Here is a 16,281-nt window from a genome sequence, read left to right on the forward strand (position 1 = left end):
GGAATAAGTGTTTTAATGCTGTGATTTGCATTTGGCTGTTAAATCTATACATGTGCTTGAAAAAGGGAGGTACACAGTGGGGTGGCAGAATGTGCAGATACTGCACAACTACTCCAAACAGCGAAGTCCAGAGCTGACTGCAAAGAGTTACAAAGGGATCTCACCAAACGGGGTGACTGGGCAACACAAGGGGGAATTCAGTGTTGATAAGTGTAAAGTAATGCACAGGGCAAACTATAATCTAGTTGACAAATACAAAATAACCGATACCATTCAAGAAAGAGATCTTGGAATCCTTGTGGATTGTTCTCTTACAATGCCTGCTTAGTGTGCAGTGGCTGTCTAAGAAGCAAACAGAATACTGGGAATCATTAGGGAAGGAAGAGATAATAGGAAGGAAAATGTCATTTTACACCCACATCTTGAATACTGAATGCAGGTCTAGTCACCCCATCTAGAAAAAGATACATAGGTTTTGGAGAAGGTACAGAAAGGGCAACAGAAATCATTAAGGTGTAAGAAAGAGCTTCCAGATGAGAGGATATTAAGAAAATTGGAACTTTTCAGCTTGCAGAAGAAATGACTAAAGGGTGGGGGGATATGGTAGAGATCTAGAGAATCGTGAAATGTGTGGGGAAAATAGAACCCAGAAATGTTATTCATTCCTTCACGAACACAACACGAGACGCTGACCAATTCAATGTACAGGGAGCAGATTTAAAACCAACAAAATACATTATCTTTTCACTGTCAGCTTGTGGAACTCTGCCAGGATCTGGTGGAAAGGCTCCAACTATAACATGGTTCCAATAAACACAAAATAAATTCAAGGAGGGGTAGTCCATTAGTGGCTACTAGCCAGAATGGGGAGGTATGATGTCCCTAGCTTCTGTTTGGACGCTGGGAATGGGTGAGAGGGGATGGATCATGATGTTTGCCTGCTCTGTTTATTCCTTCTGAAGCACCGGGCATTGAGTTGCTATTGAAAGACAGGGTACAGGGCTAGAAAGACCATTAGTTTGACCCCATATGGACTGTGATGGCGAGTTGGGGTTCCCCCGATCCTGCACCCCCGTAGCAGCCAGAAAAGTCTCCACCAGCCAGTAGAATAGAGAGGAGTTTATTGATTTTCCAGAATACAGCCCAGCACATACATGATGTGGCTACCAGGGGCAGGGCCAGGATGGCTCAGGCCCCTGAGGTTAGGGGTCCATCACTCCTAGCCCCCAGCTTAGCTTGTTCTCTCCATGTTTCCCAGACAGCAACTGACCCTCCCTCAATGCCCTGCCCCCCAGCCAGGTGCTGGTCTCCACCTTCCTCCCTTTGTGTCTCCCTGGGAGGCTGAGTCTGGGTTAATACATATTTGGGTGAGTCAGTGGGAATCATATATCACAGAGCAGGGGGACACCGGGTCACAGAGCAGACAGCCCCCCACTATGCCACATGGACATTCGGTGTTTTTAAATAGAGCTGAAATGTATCTGCACTCTCACTGTGACCCACAAGACCCCACTGCCCTCCCAGAGCTGAGAGAGAATCCAGGAGGTCTGACGGGGTCTCTCTCTTCAGAAAAGGAAAAAAATTGTAGCACTTTAAAAACTAACACGATAGTTTTTATCTTGTGGGGCAGACCAACTTCTTCAGATCATATTCTGGAAGAGAATTGGCATGACCATGTATATGAAAGGAATACAACGAAGAAAGTAATGAAATGATGAACTGACCAATCGGATATTAGGACAGAAGGTGAGGGTGAGGGGCCAGGAAGAGATAAGGAAGGAGGAAATAGCTTATTGTAAATCAATAGGGGCTAATCTGGCTATCAATAGGTGGGGAGGCTGTCTTTGTGATGTGTTAGTCTTTGAAGTGCTACACAGTTTTTCCTTTTGTTTTACCAAGATCAGACTAACATGACTACAAAATACAGGACTACACCAGACTAACACGGCTACATTTCTATCACTATTCTAACATGACTACCTCTCTGTTACTTGGTGATAGAAATGTAGCTGTGTTAGTCTGGTGTAGCTGAAACAAAATACAGGACTATGCAGCACTTTAAAGACTAACAAGATTTATTAGGTGATGAGCTTTTGTGGGCCAGACCCACTTCCTCAGATCAAATAGTGGAAGAAAATTATACCTTTGGTATATATGGTTGTGACAATTTTCTTCCACTATTTGATCTGAGGAAGTGGGTCTGGGCCACAAAAGCTCATCACCTAATAAACCATCTTGTTAGTCTTTAAAGTGCTACATAGTCCTGTATTTTTGTCTCTGTTACTTCTCTGTCCAGAGTTAGTAACATAGTAAGAATATACATTAAAATGTTAAAGCTAACTAGTGTCCTTTAAGTGATGTGCCACAAGATGTCAGAATATGTTAGAGAGAAGTAGGACTAATCATAGAATCATAGAATCATAGGACTGGAAGGGACCTCGAGAGGTCATCGAGTCCAGCCCCCCGCCCTCAAGGCAGGACCAAGCTCCGTCTACACCATCCCTGACAGATGTCTATCTAACCTGTTCTTAAATATCTCCAGAGAGGGAGATTCCACCACCTCCCTTGGTAATTTATTCCAATATTTGACCACCCTGACAGTTAGGAATTTTTTCCTAATGTCCAATCTAAACCTCCCCTGCTGCACTTTAAGCCCATTACTCCTTGTCCTGTCCTCAGAAACCAAGAGGAACAAATTTTCTCCTTCCTCCTTGTGACACCCTTTTAGATATTTGAAAACCGCTACCATGTCCCCCCTTAATCTTCTTTTTTCCAAACTAAACAAGCCCAGTTCATGAAGCCTGGCTTCATAGGTCATGTTCTCTAGACCTTTAATCATTCTTGTCGCTCTTCTCTGTACCCTTTCCAATTTCTCCACATCTTTCTTGAAATGTGGCGCCCAGAACTGGACACAGTACTCCAGCTGAGGCCTAACCAGCGCAGAGTAGAGCGGCAGAATGACTTCACGAGTTTTGCTCACAACACACCTGTTGATACAACCCAGAATCATGTTTGCTTTTTTTGCAACAGCATCACACTGTTGACTCATATTCAAGTTGTGGTCCACTATGACCCCTAGATCCCTTTCCGCCATGCTCCTTCCTAGACAGTCGCTTCCCATCTTGTATGTATGGAACTGCTTGTTCCTTCCTAAGTGGAGCACTTTGCATTTCTCTTTATTAAACTTCATCCTAATAGTTATTTATTTTCTTTCTTTTGTATAGGAATTAGATACAGGGCTTCTGTCAGCTAACTGCTCAGTTGTCTGCAAGAAAAATAGTTTTTCTGACACCTTAGTAGCCTAGAAAAAGGTGATATATGTGGGGAGGGAGGCCAGTAGGATTGATCTCCCCCAATTTGCAGCTTGACTGGTACTCAGCAAGTTTAGTAATGCTGCTGAAGCTGCTGTCCTCAGTCTGCTCCCCTCCACCCACTCTCACGCTCTTCTCCTCCCCCACCAGGGAATTTACAGGTCATGCCGCCCCCCCTCCCCCCAATAAAAATCTGAAAAGGCGCATCTACTCAGAGCCTGCCCAAAAGGGGATCATTATTGCAAAGGTCACAGCTCAGTCTGTGGCTGAGAGTAGGGACCCCAAGCTCACACACACACTGCAGGTAAAACTGGGGGGGCTGTTACGGCAGCTACAGCACAGACTTCAGCCAAGATTGTGGGCCCCAGCTCTCCCCCTGTAAGACGCTCACCCCCACACCTCTCCCAGAACGGTAACCCAGAAATCCCAACTCCCAGCACCCCCTCCCCACTCTAACCAATAGATTCCACCCCCCCACTAGAGCAACATTGGACCGCAGCAGTCCTGACTCTCAGTCTAATGCTCTATCCAGGAGTCCAACTTGCTGCTCTGCTGTTGATAGCGAGGGGACTCAGTTGCTCTATTTCATCTCAGGGGCAGCTGGCAATGTCGTTCTGTTTGGTTTTTTGCTGGCAAACAGCAGGTGAGTAACAGATTGAGACTGGGGGCACCAGCAAAGTTTGTGAGGAGTAGGAACCCCATAGCTGGGTGATAGAGGACTGTGAGTCTGGATTTAGGGCACTAACAGAGAGGGGGGAGGAGGCGGAGAGAACCCCAGGGCTGGACTGGCGGGGAGCTGTGGGACAGGATAAAGGCTCACTGGCAGAGTGGGGGAGGGGAGGGATCCCTAGAGCTGGACAAGCAGGAGACTGCAGGTTGGGATCCAGAGGCACCAACAGATCCAAGCCATCAATATTCAGATGTGATTTTCCTGTCTGCTGCTGCTGAGCTAAGTTCAGACATTTCCTGTCCCCTCTGCCCCACTCCGAGCTGGACACCATCACAGGATGCTGAGCTGCTACCCCCTTCCTGCCCCGAGCCTCCACTGCGATACATTTTCCAACCTCAGTGGAACCCATTTGAAATCTGCCTTTCCCATGGCGACCCCGTGGTCAGTGAGGGGAGGGAGGCCGAGCGAGGGGTGAGTGGGTCAGAGCTTCAGGGGCAGAAGCCAGGGGACAGGAGATGAAATTGGGAAGGCCCATGGGGCTGCTCTTGGGTGCTAGGAAACATCCTGCCCATGGGCCTGACCCAGGGCAAAAGTATGAAGGCGGCAGCTCCAGATGTTGGGGCTGATGCCGACCATGAGAACCCCAAGAAAACGACCCTCCAGCAGCAACTAAACATCACCATGGCCACTAGGGGGCCCCCAGAGGTTCTACAGCCCAGCCTGCCCCAAACTCCCCCTCGCCCCCCAGGGGGCCGATCTCTTGCAAGTCACCGACCAATTACAGGCCCTGGGCTCTAGGGCACTGCCCTCTAGTGGCCCAGTGGGGAATTGCAATCACCCATTCTATGTCAGGCTCTGGAAGGGCCATGTAAAACCATACCACCCCTTATGGACAGTGCTGGTATTGCAATACCAAGAAAACAGATATGGGAGGGGAATGCTCCATGTTAGATTGTAGGCAAACATGCAAATGTGGCATCTGTCATGATCATGAGGGTTAACCAGCAGCCTGAGGACTAAGGGGTTAACTACATCCCTTACCTAAGCCAGGTAGAGGCAGCCAATAGAAATGTAGGTAGGAATTTCAAACTGGGACAAAGGAATTTCTGGGTTTTCCCTCCTTTGTCCCTGGGAAGTTTCTCTCCAGCAACTGGGGGAACAGACAAAATATCTCCCTCCAAGAAAAGACTCTTCACTAGCTCTAAGAAGGGTAAAGTTGAGATAAATCCATTACATTTTATTGTTTTATGGTTTGAGAATGGGAATCCGATGTCTGTGCATTTAAAAATGTTTTTTCTACCTTGTAATCCAGGGGAGAGATCACTTGGGAAATCTCACCCCTACAGTAATCCCAGTACACAAAAATTAACCAATACCAGGTTAATAAAAAGAAAAGAGAAAGAACTTTTATTATCACCACAATATTCCTGTTACAAGCATAATGTCTAGATGGAAAAGTCACAAATTAATATACTCATTGGGGGACACCCCCTCCCCCATGGGCCAAGACTTTAGTTACAAAGTAGAGGACAACCCGTTTTTAAATGCACAGACACCAGATTCCCATTCTCAAACCATAAAACAATAAAACCTAATGCATTTATGTCAACTTTACCCTACTTAGAGATCGTGAAGAGTATTTTCTTGGAGGGAGACATTTTGTCTGTTCCCTCAGTAGCTGCAGAAATTCCTTTGTCCCAGTTTGAAATTCCAATCTACATTTCTATTGGCTGCCTCTGCCTGGCTTAGGTAAGGGAGATAGTTAACCCCTTAGGCCCCAGGCTGCTGGCTAACCCTCATGATCATGACAGGTTTACATTATTTGCAAAACACCTCCAGTGTTCCCTCAGCCCAGAGCTTGTGTAGATGTGCTGTAGAAAATGGCTGATATCACAGCAGATAGGGGGGTGTCTCCATCTTTACAAGAGTCTTAATCCATGGAACTGCCTGCTACTGCATTGCCATTCATTCTGCACCTCTCTGTGTCTCTTCCTGTAGGTGGTTTTGAAGGTGGTGGCCCCTCCTCAGTGGGGAAATCCATCATTTCAACCATGCCCAGTTTTGGTGTCTTCCTACCCCTCCTCCTCTTCATCCTCCCTGGAACATCCTCCCAGTGTCACCCAAAAAAAGCCAATGAATGCAAGAAGCACACGGCCTTTGTGCCTGGTCACAGCCTCATTGGCGAGGGCATCGATGTGACCACAATGGCCAGGAAGGGAGCCTACCTGGTAGACAGCAGCACCTGGCAGCGCCCAGATGACACCTGCACCCTGTGCCGGAACCAACTGCAGGGCAGGCAGTTGCAGAGGCTGCCACTGGCAGCGGTGGATTGGAGGGTCCTCCGCTCATGCAGCAGGAAACTCAGCAGCTCGGTGCAGGAGTCGGGAATGGAAATAATGAAGTCGGCAGCGTCTGTGGTGCAGAACGACTGGAAGGCGGGGCTGGACGTGCCTGTGAAGCCCAAGGTGAACTTCCAGGTGGAGCTGGCTGGATCGCACTCCGACCTCGCCAATTTCGTGGTGGAGCATTCGCGGAAGGACAAATACAGCTTCCTGAGCCACAAGGTCTCCTGCAGCTACTACCGGTGAGTGCCAGGTTGGGACAGGAAGGCTCAGTTGAAACAGGGGTCACAGCCACAGCGCACAGTGCCAGGGATGTTCCCCTCTAGGAGGTTCTCCTAGGCACCAGTGTTGTGTCTTTTTTGGCAGTACCCAAAACAGGTCCAATCAGACGTAGGCACCAACTTCCCCTCTAGCTGGGTGGTGCCTTACACACTCATGCCTCAGGTCCCACCTCCACTCCAGCCCTTTCTGAAATCTCCCTCCCCACCTCTTCTCTTCAGCCCCCATTCTTCCTTTATTGCACACCCTCCCCCTACATGTCCATGTCTGCCCCACCGTCTCTCCCCAAGTACACCCCATCTCCACCTGTCCCCCTCCCTCCTGAAGCTTCCTGAACACCAACTAATAGCTATCTAAGCACTCCAGAAGCAGTAGCAGAGCAAAGGGGGAGGCCGGCAGAGTGGGGGAGCTTGGTTCAGCCCCCACGAACTGTTCCCTGTGCATTCTCCGGGGCATGGCACCACCAATGCATCTGTGCAAAGGCTGGTGAGGCCAGGCCGCCTTCCTGAGTGTTGGGAGAGCTTGGGTGTCATGGGCCCATGTGACCTGCTGCCGGTGGAGTTGCTGGTTCCAACCCAGCCTGGGAGGCAGGACAGGCTGGCTCCTGGACACGGGCCTTTTCCAGGGCAGGGCATGGAGCACAGGACCCTGCCCTTCCAGATGGCACCATGTCTCCAAACTGGCCCCAGGGAAGGGGACTGGCCGGCAAGGAAGGCCGGGAATGGGACAGGGGGCAGGGACTGGAGAGCTAGGGGGGATTTTCCTCTCCTGTGTGTCAGGGTCCTGGTGACCTGCCGTGGCCAGAGTATGGGACGTCCATAAGGACTGTCAAGTATCTGGAAATATCCCCGGCAAGGCAGTGGGTGCAGCAGGCTGGGGAGGCTGCTCTTAGTAGGAACCACATGCTTAGTCCTTTGGTCGTGGGTTGGCCAGGGCCGTAGGAGATGCCAATAATGATCTCAGCTGACCGGCCAGGCTGAGCTCACTCCGCACCTTGTGTCCCTGGGCAGGTTCCGGCTCAGCGAGACGCCCCCGCTCACCAGCCATTTCACTGAGGCGCTGAAGAACCTCCCGGAGCAGTACGACAGCAACTCCAAGCTGGAGTACCAGCAACTCATCAGCAATTACGGCACCCACTACATGTCGCAGGTGCAGCTGGGGGGCCGGGCGCGGGACGTGACAGCCGTGCGGGTCTGTGAAATGGCACAGATGAGTTTGACAGCTGATGAAGTTACGGACTGTATGAGCCTTGAGTCATCTGTGAGTATTGGATCAGGCTCAGGCAAGGGTGGATACAGCAAGTGCGAGGAGGAGAAGAAGAAGGCGAAGATTCGAGGGAGCTTCCACGAGACGTATCAGGAGCGCCACGTGGAGGTGGAGGGAGGACACAGCACAACCGACGTCCTCTTCTCTGGGAAGGATGGCAAGGACTTCTCAGCTTGGATGGAGAGCCTCAAAGCCAGCCCCGGCCTGGTGTCCTATTCCCTGCAGCCCATCCACAGGCTGGTGGAACAAGACAACTCCAAGCGGGGGATGCTGAAGCGGGCGGTGAGTGAGTACATCCTTGAGAGGGCTCTGTGGAGGAATTGCACCAAGCACTGTCCCCCAGGGAGCCAGCGCAGCCCCCGCGACCCCTGCTCCTGCGTCTGCCCTCAGAACACTGTGACCAACGCCATGTGCTGCTCGCAGGAACGTGGGCTGGGGAAGCTGACGGTGACTGTGCAGAGGGCCAGTGGCCTGTGGGGGGACTACTTTACTGCTACAGATGCTTTTGTCAAGGTCATCTTTGAGAGCAAGGAGCTGCGGACTGGCACCATCTGGAACAACAACAATCCCACCTGGAACGTCCACTTGGACTTTGGCACCGTCCACCTCACCAGCGCCAGCAAGATCCGTGTCGAGGTCTGGGATGAGGACAACAAGTGGGACGATGACCTCCTGGGAAAATGCGACATCCTGCTGGAGTCTGGGGGGCCCCACCAGAAGGATTGCTTCATGAACCACGGCCGCGTCTGGTTCCAGTACACCCTGCGCTGTGGGCCCCACCTCGGGGGTCGGAGCTGCTCTGACTATGTCCCCCAGCCACCCCCACAGAGCACAGCCAAGGGGAAGGAGGCAAAGGCCATCTGGTGAGCCCCTTAGCGAGGGGATCGGAGAGGGGCCTGGGTGCGCACTGGTCAATTGCGCTCCCTGTCCGATCATTTCCTGCTCCCGCTCTGCTGACGCTTCATGCTGTTGTTCCTGCTTGGGAATCGGCGTGTCCTGTGCCTGTAAGAGACTGTCAGTTCCTGTGAGCCTGTCATCCTCACAGCTCCCTCTGGGGAAATAGCCCATCGCAATCCGCCCATTTGGGATGCAGCTACCTATTCTGTCCAGTGATTGCGTCCATCCACTGTATCCATCTTACCAACAAATCTGCTGCATCCAATAAGTTCACTCCACCCTTCCGCCAACCAGCCAACTGTTAGCCAAGCAACCAACCAAAGGCTGTGTTTAGTTTATCTACTAATTGAAACAACAAACCACCAACTGGATTTAGTGTCTCCGATTTATTCATCCAACCAAAAAGATCAAAGAACGTATCTTGTCCTTCTCCCATATCCATCCATGCATCTGTCCATTCAACCAAGCAATGTCTGTATCTAGTACTTGCGATATGCACAACAAACCAACCAATGAGTTATCCTGTGCATTAAAGCAACCAATAAATTTCTCTAGATCAGCTAATCTGAAATGCCAGCCTGCCAGCCAACCAATGAATTAATGTGTTTATTAAATAAAAATATCCAGTCAGCCAAACCACAAAAATATTGAGTGGCTCCAATATAATCAACCAACCAAGAGATGTATTTAGCCTATCTGCCAAATGAAGTATCCAACGCATCCGTCCAGCCAAATGACCAGTGTGTGCATCCTATTCTCAGCCTACCACTGGGATGGGGCACATCCGCAGTATGGTTATATGCTGTCTGCATGTCCATCAGGATGTCGCGAGCCTCAGGAGTGTGCTGATTGGTCCAAAAGCAACCCATGGGCTGTGGATTGAGAAGCACTGATCTAATACATCCAGGGCAACTAACCATCCAACCGATGACCTAAGTAATGTCCTAATGCCAACCAATTAGTCGACAGACATGTGCAGGCAGAGCCGCCCATCCTCAGCCCCATGTATCCCCTTGCCCATTGTATTTATCTATCTGGTGTAGCCACTTGAAAGGTGCACAGCTCAGCCTTGTCTCACTGTGGCTTCAGTGATTAACCCTCTGAAGAAACCTGAAGACTCCAGAAATGCGCATGATTCTAAACACACAGCGGGTGGGCTGGGCTCCAGGGGGACCTTACAGGCTAGTCCCTGTCGTTTCTGTTGCTTTGCACAGTTATTCAACAGTCTTGGGTTAGTTATCGGATCATGAGTTCACAGGTCTCACCGACCATCCAGCTGGCTTTATTCTGCTCAGTTGGCCATCAGAAATTATGACATTTCCCATAATCAGAAGGAAACAGAGTGAACACCCAGAACAACATGGACTATTATTCTGGCTGTCAGCATCCTTAAGGAGATGGCGCTGCATTCAGATCACATTGGGAAGGGTGTATTCCCCCTACATGAAGGATGAAAACATATTCTTCACTCACACCTACCTGTGTCTGCTGGACGTCTAGATCAATAGCTTCATGGTGCACCTTAGTAATAGAGGGAGACTGGTTAACTCTGAACCCTACTGACAAGTTAAATATCTCCAGTCTGGAAAACAGCCATGCACTCTGCAGCTTCACTGCAAAACGATTTGCTTCTGGGGGCATTCTAGGTCTTTGGGAATGTATCTCCCTGCTTCAATAAACGTTTCTGAAAGCATATTTCTAAGCTGGAAGCCTTTGTAATTCTTCTAACCTCAGTGGGCTGCACCGCATTGTAGCGTAGAAACGAGCGGGTGCGATGCCGGCTTGGGAACACTAGCGGCTGCCAACTGCCCGTCCCTGTGGGCTGCGGGTGGTTTCAAGGGCCCAGCTGCTGGACAAAGGCAGGTTGGGAGGCCTCGACCCCCATTGCATTGCAGCACGAGCTGCACCGGTGCACAGCCGTGGCTCCCAGGGCAAGATGCAGCTCGCTCTCCAGCATTGGGAGGCGTCTATTTAGTCCCCCCGCCCATGGGGTATTTCAGAGCAGAGTAAAGGGGACTGGGAGGCAGCATCCTGTGGCCTATCAGCAGTCCCCCATCTCCCATGACTCCTGCCCCTTCCCATGAGGCTCCTTCCCAGCCCTCGCTGGGAAACCCGACGCCCTCTTCCTTAGGCAGGGAGGGGACGCAGCGATATTCCCACAGGAGACCCACCTGCTGTACCTCCAGGCTCACGTAGAAGGGCGGATGTTGAATCTCATCCATGTCTGCACCTCAAGGCTGGGCCCGGAACCGGTGCGTTTCTTTCATCGGGCGTCCAGCTTCCTTGGCACCTCGGATCTGCGCGCGCGCCTGGCCCTGGGCAGGGATTTGAATACCAGTGGGGAGCAGCAGGACAGCTCCAGGACTGAGAACACGGAGGTCACTGTGGATAAGCTCAGGGAGAATCGTTGGTCCCTCCCGGGTGCACGTGGCGTGACCACCGCTCGGACAAGGGTTCCACCATGAGCTCGGTCCTGGGGGAGGTCGGTCAGTTGCCCCGTTCCTGCATGGAACGTATCTGCCTTTCCAGTTCCATCTTGCCTGGGCCCACCCCTCCCTGTTTGGCTGGCCCTATTCTCGGACCACCGTTTCTCACCTCGGCGAGGCCGGGGCTGGCCTATCGGCGGTTGGGTAACAGCTTGCAGGTGGATGTGGCCTCCGTGGCATCCTTCCAGACAGTCTAGCTGGCCCGGTGAGGGGTTGGAGCGGCCACCCACTGACCCCGAGGGGGAAACGCCCCTCCCTGAGCCATGGTGGGCTCACCTGGATGACTCACCTGGGAGGAAGCCGGGGGCAGGGCCAGTGATATAAAGGGTTGGCCTGCAAGGCCAGTGGGGTGCCTGCCAGAGAAGGAGCCAAAATCCTTCGCTCCCCAGCCAGCCATGGAGCCAGAAGCCTCCCCAGCCCCGCCTGCCGAGGAGCCAGAGCTGAAGGGGGAACCCATACGGCCTGAAGGACCCACCACCGAGCCAGGTACAGCGTATGGAGGGGAGAATTGGAGCCGACCTTCGACTGGCTGAGGGTCCATTGGCTGTGGTGTGGACCCCGCTGACCCCGGCCTAGCAGGTCAGTGAGTTTTGGACTGGATCCCTGCTGACCCAGCAGCTGACTATCAGCTGCTATTAGGGCCCTGGGCTGGAGTGCCGTGGTGTAGGGAGGGTCCACGTTCCCCCTGCCACTCCTTGATTGGTTGGCAGTCTCCCCGCCAAGGTGCCTGAACCCCTCCTGAACGAGGAGACAGACTGCTTACCCGTGCTTACTGGCCGTCGACTGGTTGGTTGGACCTGGAAGAAGCCCTTGTCCTGCCGCGGTGATAGCCCTCTCTGAATCGGGGCTCAGACTTCAACTGCGTGGCCACCCACTGACCCCGAGAGGGACCCCCCTCATTCTGTGGGGTGCAGGGCTGTGGTGCGCTTTCAGCCAACACAGTATTGGTGGGATGTGGGGAAGGAGCACACCTACCTCTTTGGCCTGGACAGCACCAGGGTGCCCACCCGCGGAGAGATGCAGTGATACGGAATGTAGGGTAGGACATCATGGAGCTGACGAGGTGCCTTGATGCTCCTCTCTTCGCGACCCTCCCCCTCCCCACGAGATCCATACCTGTCTGGAGCATGCCAGGAGAAGTGGGAGTAGTTCCAGGCCCTGGACAACCATCGGATGTGGGGTGAGTTCGTTCACAGACTTATAGTAGATGAGGTTGGAAAGAGAGCTCAAGAGGCCATCAAGTCTACTATGGAGATTCCACCCCCTTCCTAGAGACCCCATCACACTGCTTCCTCAGTCTCCTACAGAAATCGTTTTTTCTGAGATGCAACCGAGACCTTCTCCACTGCAACATGAGACCATTGCTCCTTGTTCTGCAACCTGCCATGGAGAACAGCCTCTCTGCATCCTCTTTGGATGCCCCCTGCAAGTAGTTGAGGGTTGCTCTCTAATCCCCACTCCCTCTTCTCTTCTGCAGACTAAACAAACCCATATCCCTCAGCCTCTCCTCATGGGTGATGTGCTCCAGCGCCCAAATCACTGTGGTCGCCCTCCGCTGGACCCTCTCCAATGTGTCCACATCCTTTCTGTAGTGGAGAGCTCAAAACTGGATGCAGCACTCCACAGCTGCAAAAAAAGCACCGAGTACGTCAACCTTTCCCACATCATCGGGCACTAGGCTGCCTTCCCCATTCAGTAACAGTCCTACACTTTCCCTCACCTGGTTGCTAACGTTCCCATAGATTGCTGTCTAGTTGTCCTTCACGTCCCTCACCAGCTGCAACTCCGGTTGGGCTTTGGCTTTTCTGATTACACCCCTGCATGCTTGATCAGTATTTTATCCCCGTCACTGAGCATCTGACCGAGTTCCCACTTCTTGTGAGCTTCCTTTCCGTGCTTAAGATCATCAAAGATTTCCTACTGCTCTCTGACACACAGTGCAACTCCTCCACCTTTTCTCCTCCATTTGTCCTTCCTGAATACTTTGTACCCATCTAGGACAGTGCTCCAATCATGTCAGTCGTCCCATCAGGTCTGTGTTATTCCAATCACATCACAGCTCCTTGACTGTACCAGGTCTCTAGATTTTGGGAATGTATCTCCCTGCCTCATATTTCTAAACTGGAAGCCTTTGTAATTCTTCTAATCTCAATGAGCTGCACCCCATTTTAGGGTAGAACAGAGCAGCTGCAATGCCTGCTTGGGAACACTAGGGGGTGCTGTGGGCTGGAGAGGAGTCAGGCATGGCCAGACGGGGGTGCTAAGGAGAGGGATGAATTTGCTGCAACGGGGAATCCCGTGTGATGTGGCTAACGCCAGTCAAGGGGGTGGCTTATGTCAGGGACAGAGTGGGGAGGGTGGGGAAGAGATACAGGAAGCTGGGCTGGATTGTTCATGGCTGAGAATGGGAGACCTTGCTATTCCCAAGGGATCTCGGAGGGGATGTGAGGAATGTTTCTTCTAATCTAAGGCGATTCAGCTCTGATCTGGCCCCAGGGGGACGGGCTGGGGAATGGGACATGGGGCCTTTCCCCACTAGGGGGCGCTGGTTCTGATCTGTCCCCATGACATGCCTGGCTCCAGAGGCTGGGGAATGAGTGATAGTTCTGCGCTAATGGGGAGCTCCGATTCCCTCCAGCAGGTGGCAGCCTGGATCCTGCAGCACCCAATGGTTGATCAGCAAACTGCACTTGCGTGTCAGTCCTGGCCGTGCAGGGAAGGGGTTGGCAGAGGAGTTTGGGGTGGGGAGAGGGCTGAGCTCCAGATCTGCCCCCAGAGTGAAAGCTAGATCCTGTGTAGCAGCTGACAGGTTCAGCAGCTCCAGAGAGCTGCAGGGGATGCCTTTGAAATGCATCTGGACCAGAGAGCATCAATCCTTAGCTCTTTCCTCCCCTCTTCTCTCTCTGCCCCCCAACACACCAGTGACCTCAGAGCAAGCCCCAGCAGGGTCCATGGTCCTAGCTGGCACGGCCCACCTCCATCCCACTGCCGCCTGGGCCTGAGCCCTTCCCTGGGCTGGGAGTTGCTGCAGCGCCCTGGACAATACTCCGAGCTGCCGGGCACAGCAGGATGGGCGGAGGTGGGAGCTGGAGGGGGGTAGATGAAGGGTGGGCGGGGCCAATAAGGACACTGCAACATTGACAAGACCCAGGGTCCAACACAGACGTCTCCAAGTGTCGCTCTCCCAGGACCACGGGCCAGTCCTGATGCTGGAGGGAGAAGCAAAAATTCATCCTACAGCCCGGCCTGGGGGACCGCAGGGGGGAGAGTCACTTGAATTTTGTACAGATCCTGTCACCTGGCAACCCCCTTCCATGGCCAGTGACTAGCCAGTCACAGCGCAATGCAAGCGATAATCTGATTGCAGGGAGTAACACCGTCGATGCCCATTTGGCTTTTAGGAAGAGTGATGGGGGAGGGGAGTGGAGAGGGATGGTTCTGGCGGGGCAGAGGGTTTGAGTGGGGAGGGGAAGGGGGGTCTGGCTGGGGGTGCAGGCTCTGGGGTAAAGGGTGCTGAGTGCAGGTGCAGAGTGTGGGAGGGGCTCAGGGCTGGGGCAGAGGGTTGGGGTGCTGGTGGGAGAGGGAGTTAGGATGTGGGAAGGGGTTGGGGTGCAGGGTGTGGGTGGGGCTCAGGGCTGGGGCAGAGGGTTGGGGTGCTGGTGGGGGAGGGAGTTAGGATGTGGGAGGAGGTTGGGGGGCAGGGTGTGGGAGGGGCTCAGGGCTGGGGCAGAGGGTTGGGGTGCTGGTGGGGGAGGGAGTTAGGATGTGAGAGGGGGTTGGGGAGCAGGGTGTGGGAGGGGGCTCAGGGCTGGGGCAGAGTGTTGGGGTGCAGGGTGTGGGGGAGGGAGTTAGGATGTGGGAGGGGGTTGGGGGCAGGGTGTGGGAGGGGCTCAGGGCTGGGGCAGCTGGTTGGGGTGCTGGTGGGGGAGGGAGTTAGGATGTGGGAGGGGGTTGGGTGCAGGGTGTGGGTGGGGCTCAGGGCTGGGGCAGAGGGTTGGGGTGCTGGTGGGGGAGGGAGTTAGGATGTGGGAGGGGGTTGGGTGCAGGGTGTGGGTGGGGCTCAGGGCTGGGGCAGAGAGTTGGGGTGCTGGTGGGGGAGGGAGTTAGGATGTGGGAGGAGGTTGGGGGGCAGGGTGTGGGAGGGGGCTCAGGGCTGGGGCAGAGGGTTGGGGTGCTGGTGGGGGAGGGAGTTAGGATGTGGGAGGGGGTTGGGTGCAGGGTGTGGGGGGGCTCAGGGCTGGGGCAGAGGGTTGGGGTGCTGGTGGGGGAGGGAGTTAGGATGTGGGAGGGGGCTGGGGGGCAGGGTGTGGGAGGGGCTCAGGGCTGGGGCAGAGAGTTGGGGTGTTGATGGGGGAGGGAGTTAGGATGTGGGAGGGGGTTGGGTGCAGGGTGTGGGGGGGCTCAGGGCTGGGGCAGAGGGTTGGGGTGCTGGTGGGGGAGGGAGTTAGGATGTGGGAGGGGGTTGGGGGGCAGGGTGTGGGAGGGGCTCAGGGCTGGGGCAGAGGGTTGGGGTGCTGGTGGGGGAGGGAGTTAGGATGTGGGGGGGTTGGGGGGCAGGGTGTGGGAGGGGGCTCAGGGCTGGGGCAGAGGGTTGGGGTGCTGGTGGGGGAGGGAGTGAGGATGTGGGCAGGGTTGGGGAGCAGGGTGTGGGAGGGGGCTCAGGGCTGGGGCAGAGTGTTGGGGTGCTGGTGGGGGAAGTGAGGATGTGGGCAGGGTTGGGGGGCAGGGTGTGGGAGGGGCTCAGGGCTGGGGCAGAGGGTTGGGGTGCTGGTGGGGGAGGGAGTTAGGATGTGGGGGGGTTGGGGGCAGGGTGTGGGAGGGGCTCAGGGCTGGGGCAGAGGGTTGGGGTGCTGGTGTGGGAGGGAGTTAGGATGTGGGGGGGTTGGGGGGCAGGGTGTGGGAGGGGCTCAGGGCTGGGGCAGAGGGTTGGGGTGCTGGTGTGGGAGGGAGTTAGGATGTGGGGGGTTGGGGAGCAGGGTGTGGGGGGGCTCAGGGCTGGGGCAGAGGGTTGGGGTGCTGGTGGGGGAGGG

General features: G+C 54.1%; 1 protein-coding gene across 1 annotated transcript; it reads left to right on the plus strand.

The window, feature by feature from the left end:
* The first annotated feature begins 5,948 nt into the window (after positions 1-5,948).
* LOC142829027 (perforin-1-like) lies at positions 5,949-10,357 on the plus strand. Its single transcript, XM_075926093.2, has 2 exons — positions 5,949-6,565; positions 7,613-10,357. The coding sequence occupies exons 1-2, from the start codon at positions 6,033-6,035 to the stop codon at positions 8,733-8,735; spliced, it is 1,656 nt and encodes a 551-aa protein (XP_075782208.2). The 5' UTR covers positions 5,949-6,032; the 3' UTR covers positions 8,736-10,357.
* The last annotated feature ends 5,924 nt before the right edge of the window (positions 10,358-16,281 follow it).

Source organism: Pelodiscus sinensis, chromosome 5, assembly GCF_052426305.1.
Source record: "Pelodiscus sinensis isolate ZL-2025 chromosome 5, ASM5242630v1, whole genome shotgun sequence".
NCBI lineage: Eukaryota > Metazoa > Chordata > Testudines > Trionychidae > Pelodiscus > Pelodiscus sinensis.

What these genes read in the sequence shown, in the direction of transcription:
- LOC142829027 (XM_075926093.2), top strand. Translation starts at nt 6,033, where the DNA reads ATGCCCAGTTTTGGTGTCTTCCTACCCCTCCTCCTCTTCATCCTCCCT. An exon ending in GTCTCCTGCAGCTACTACCG is followed by an intron (nt 6,566 to 7,612) that starts GTGAGTGCCAGG and finishes GTCCCTGGGCAG; the next exon opens with GTTCCGGCTCAGCGAGACGC.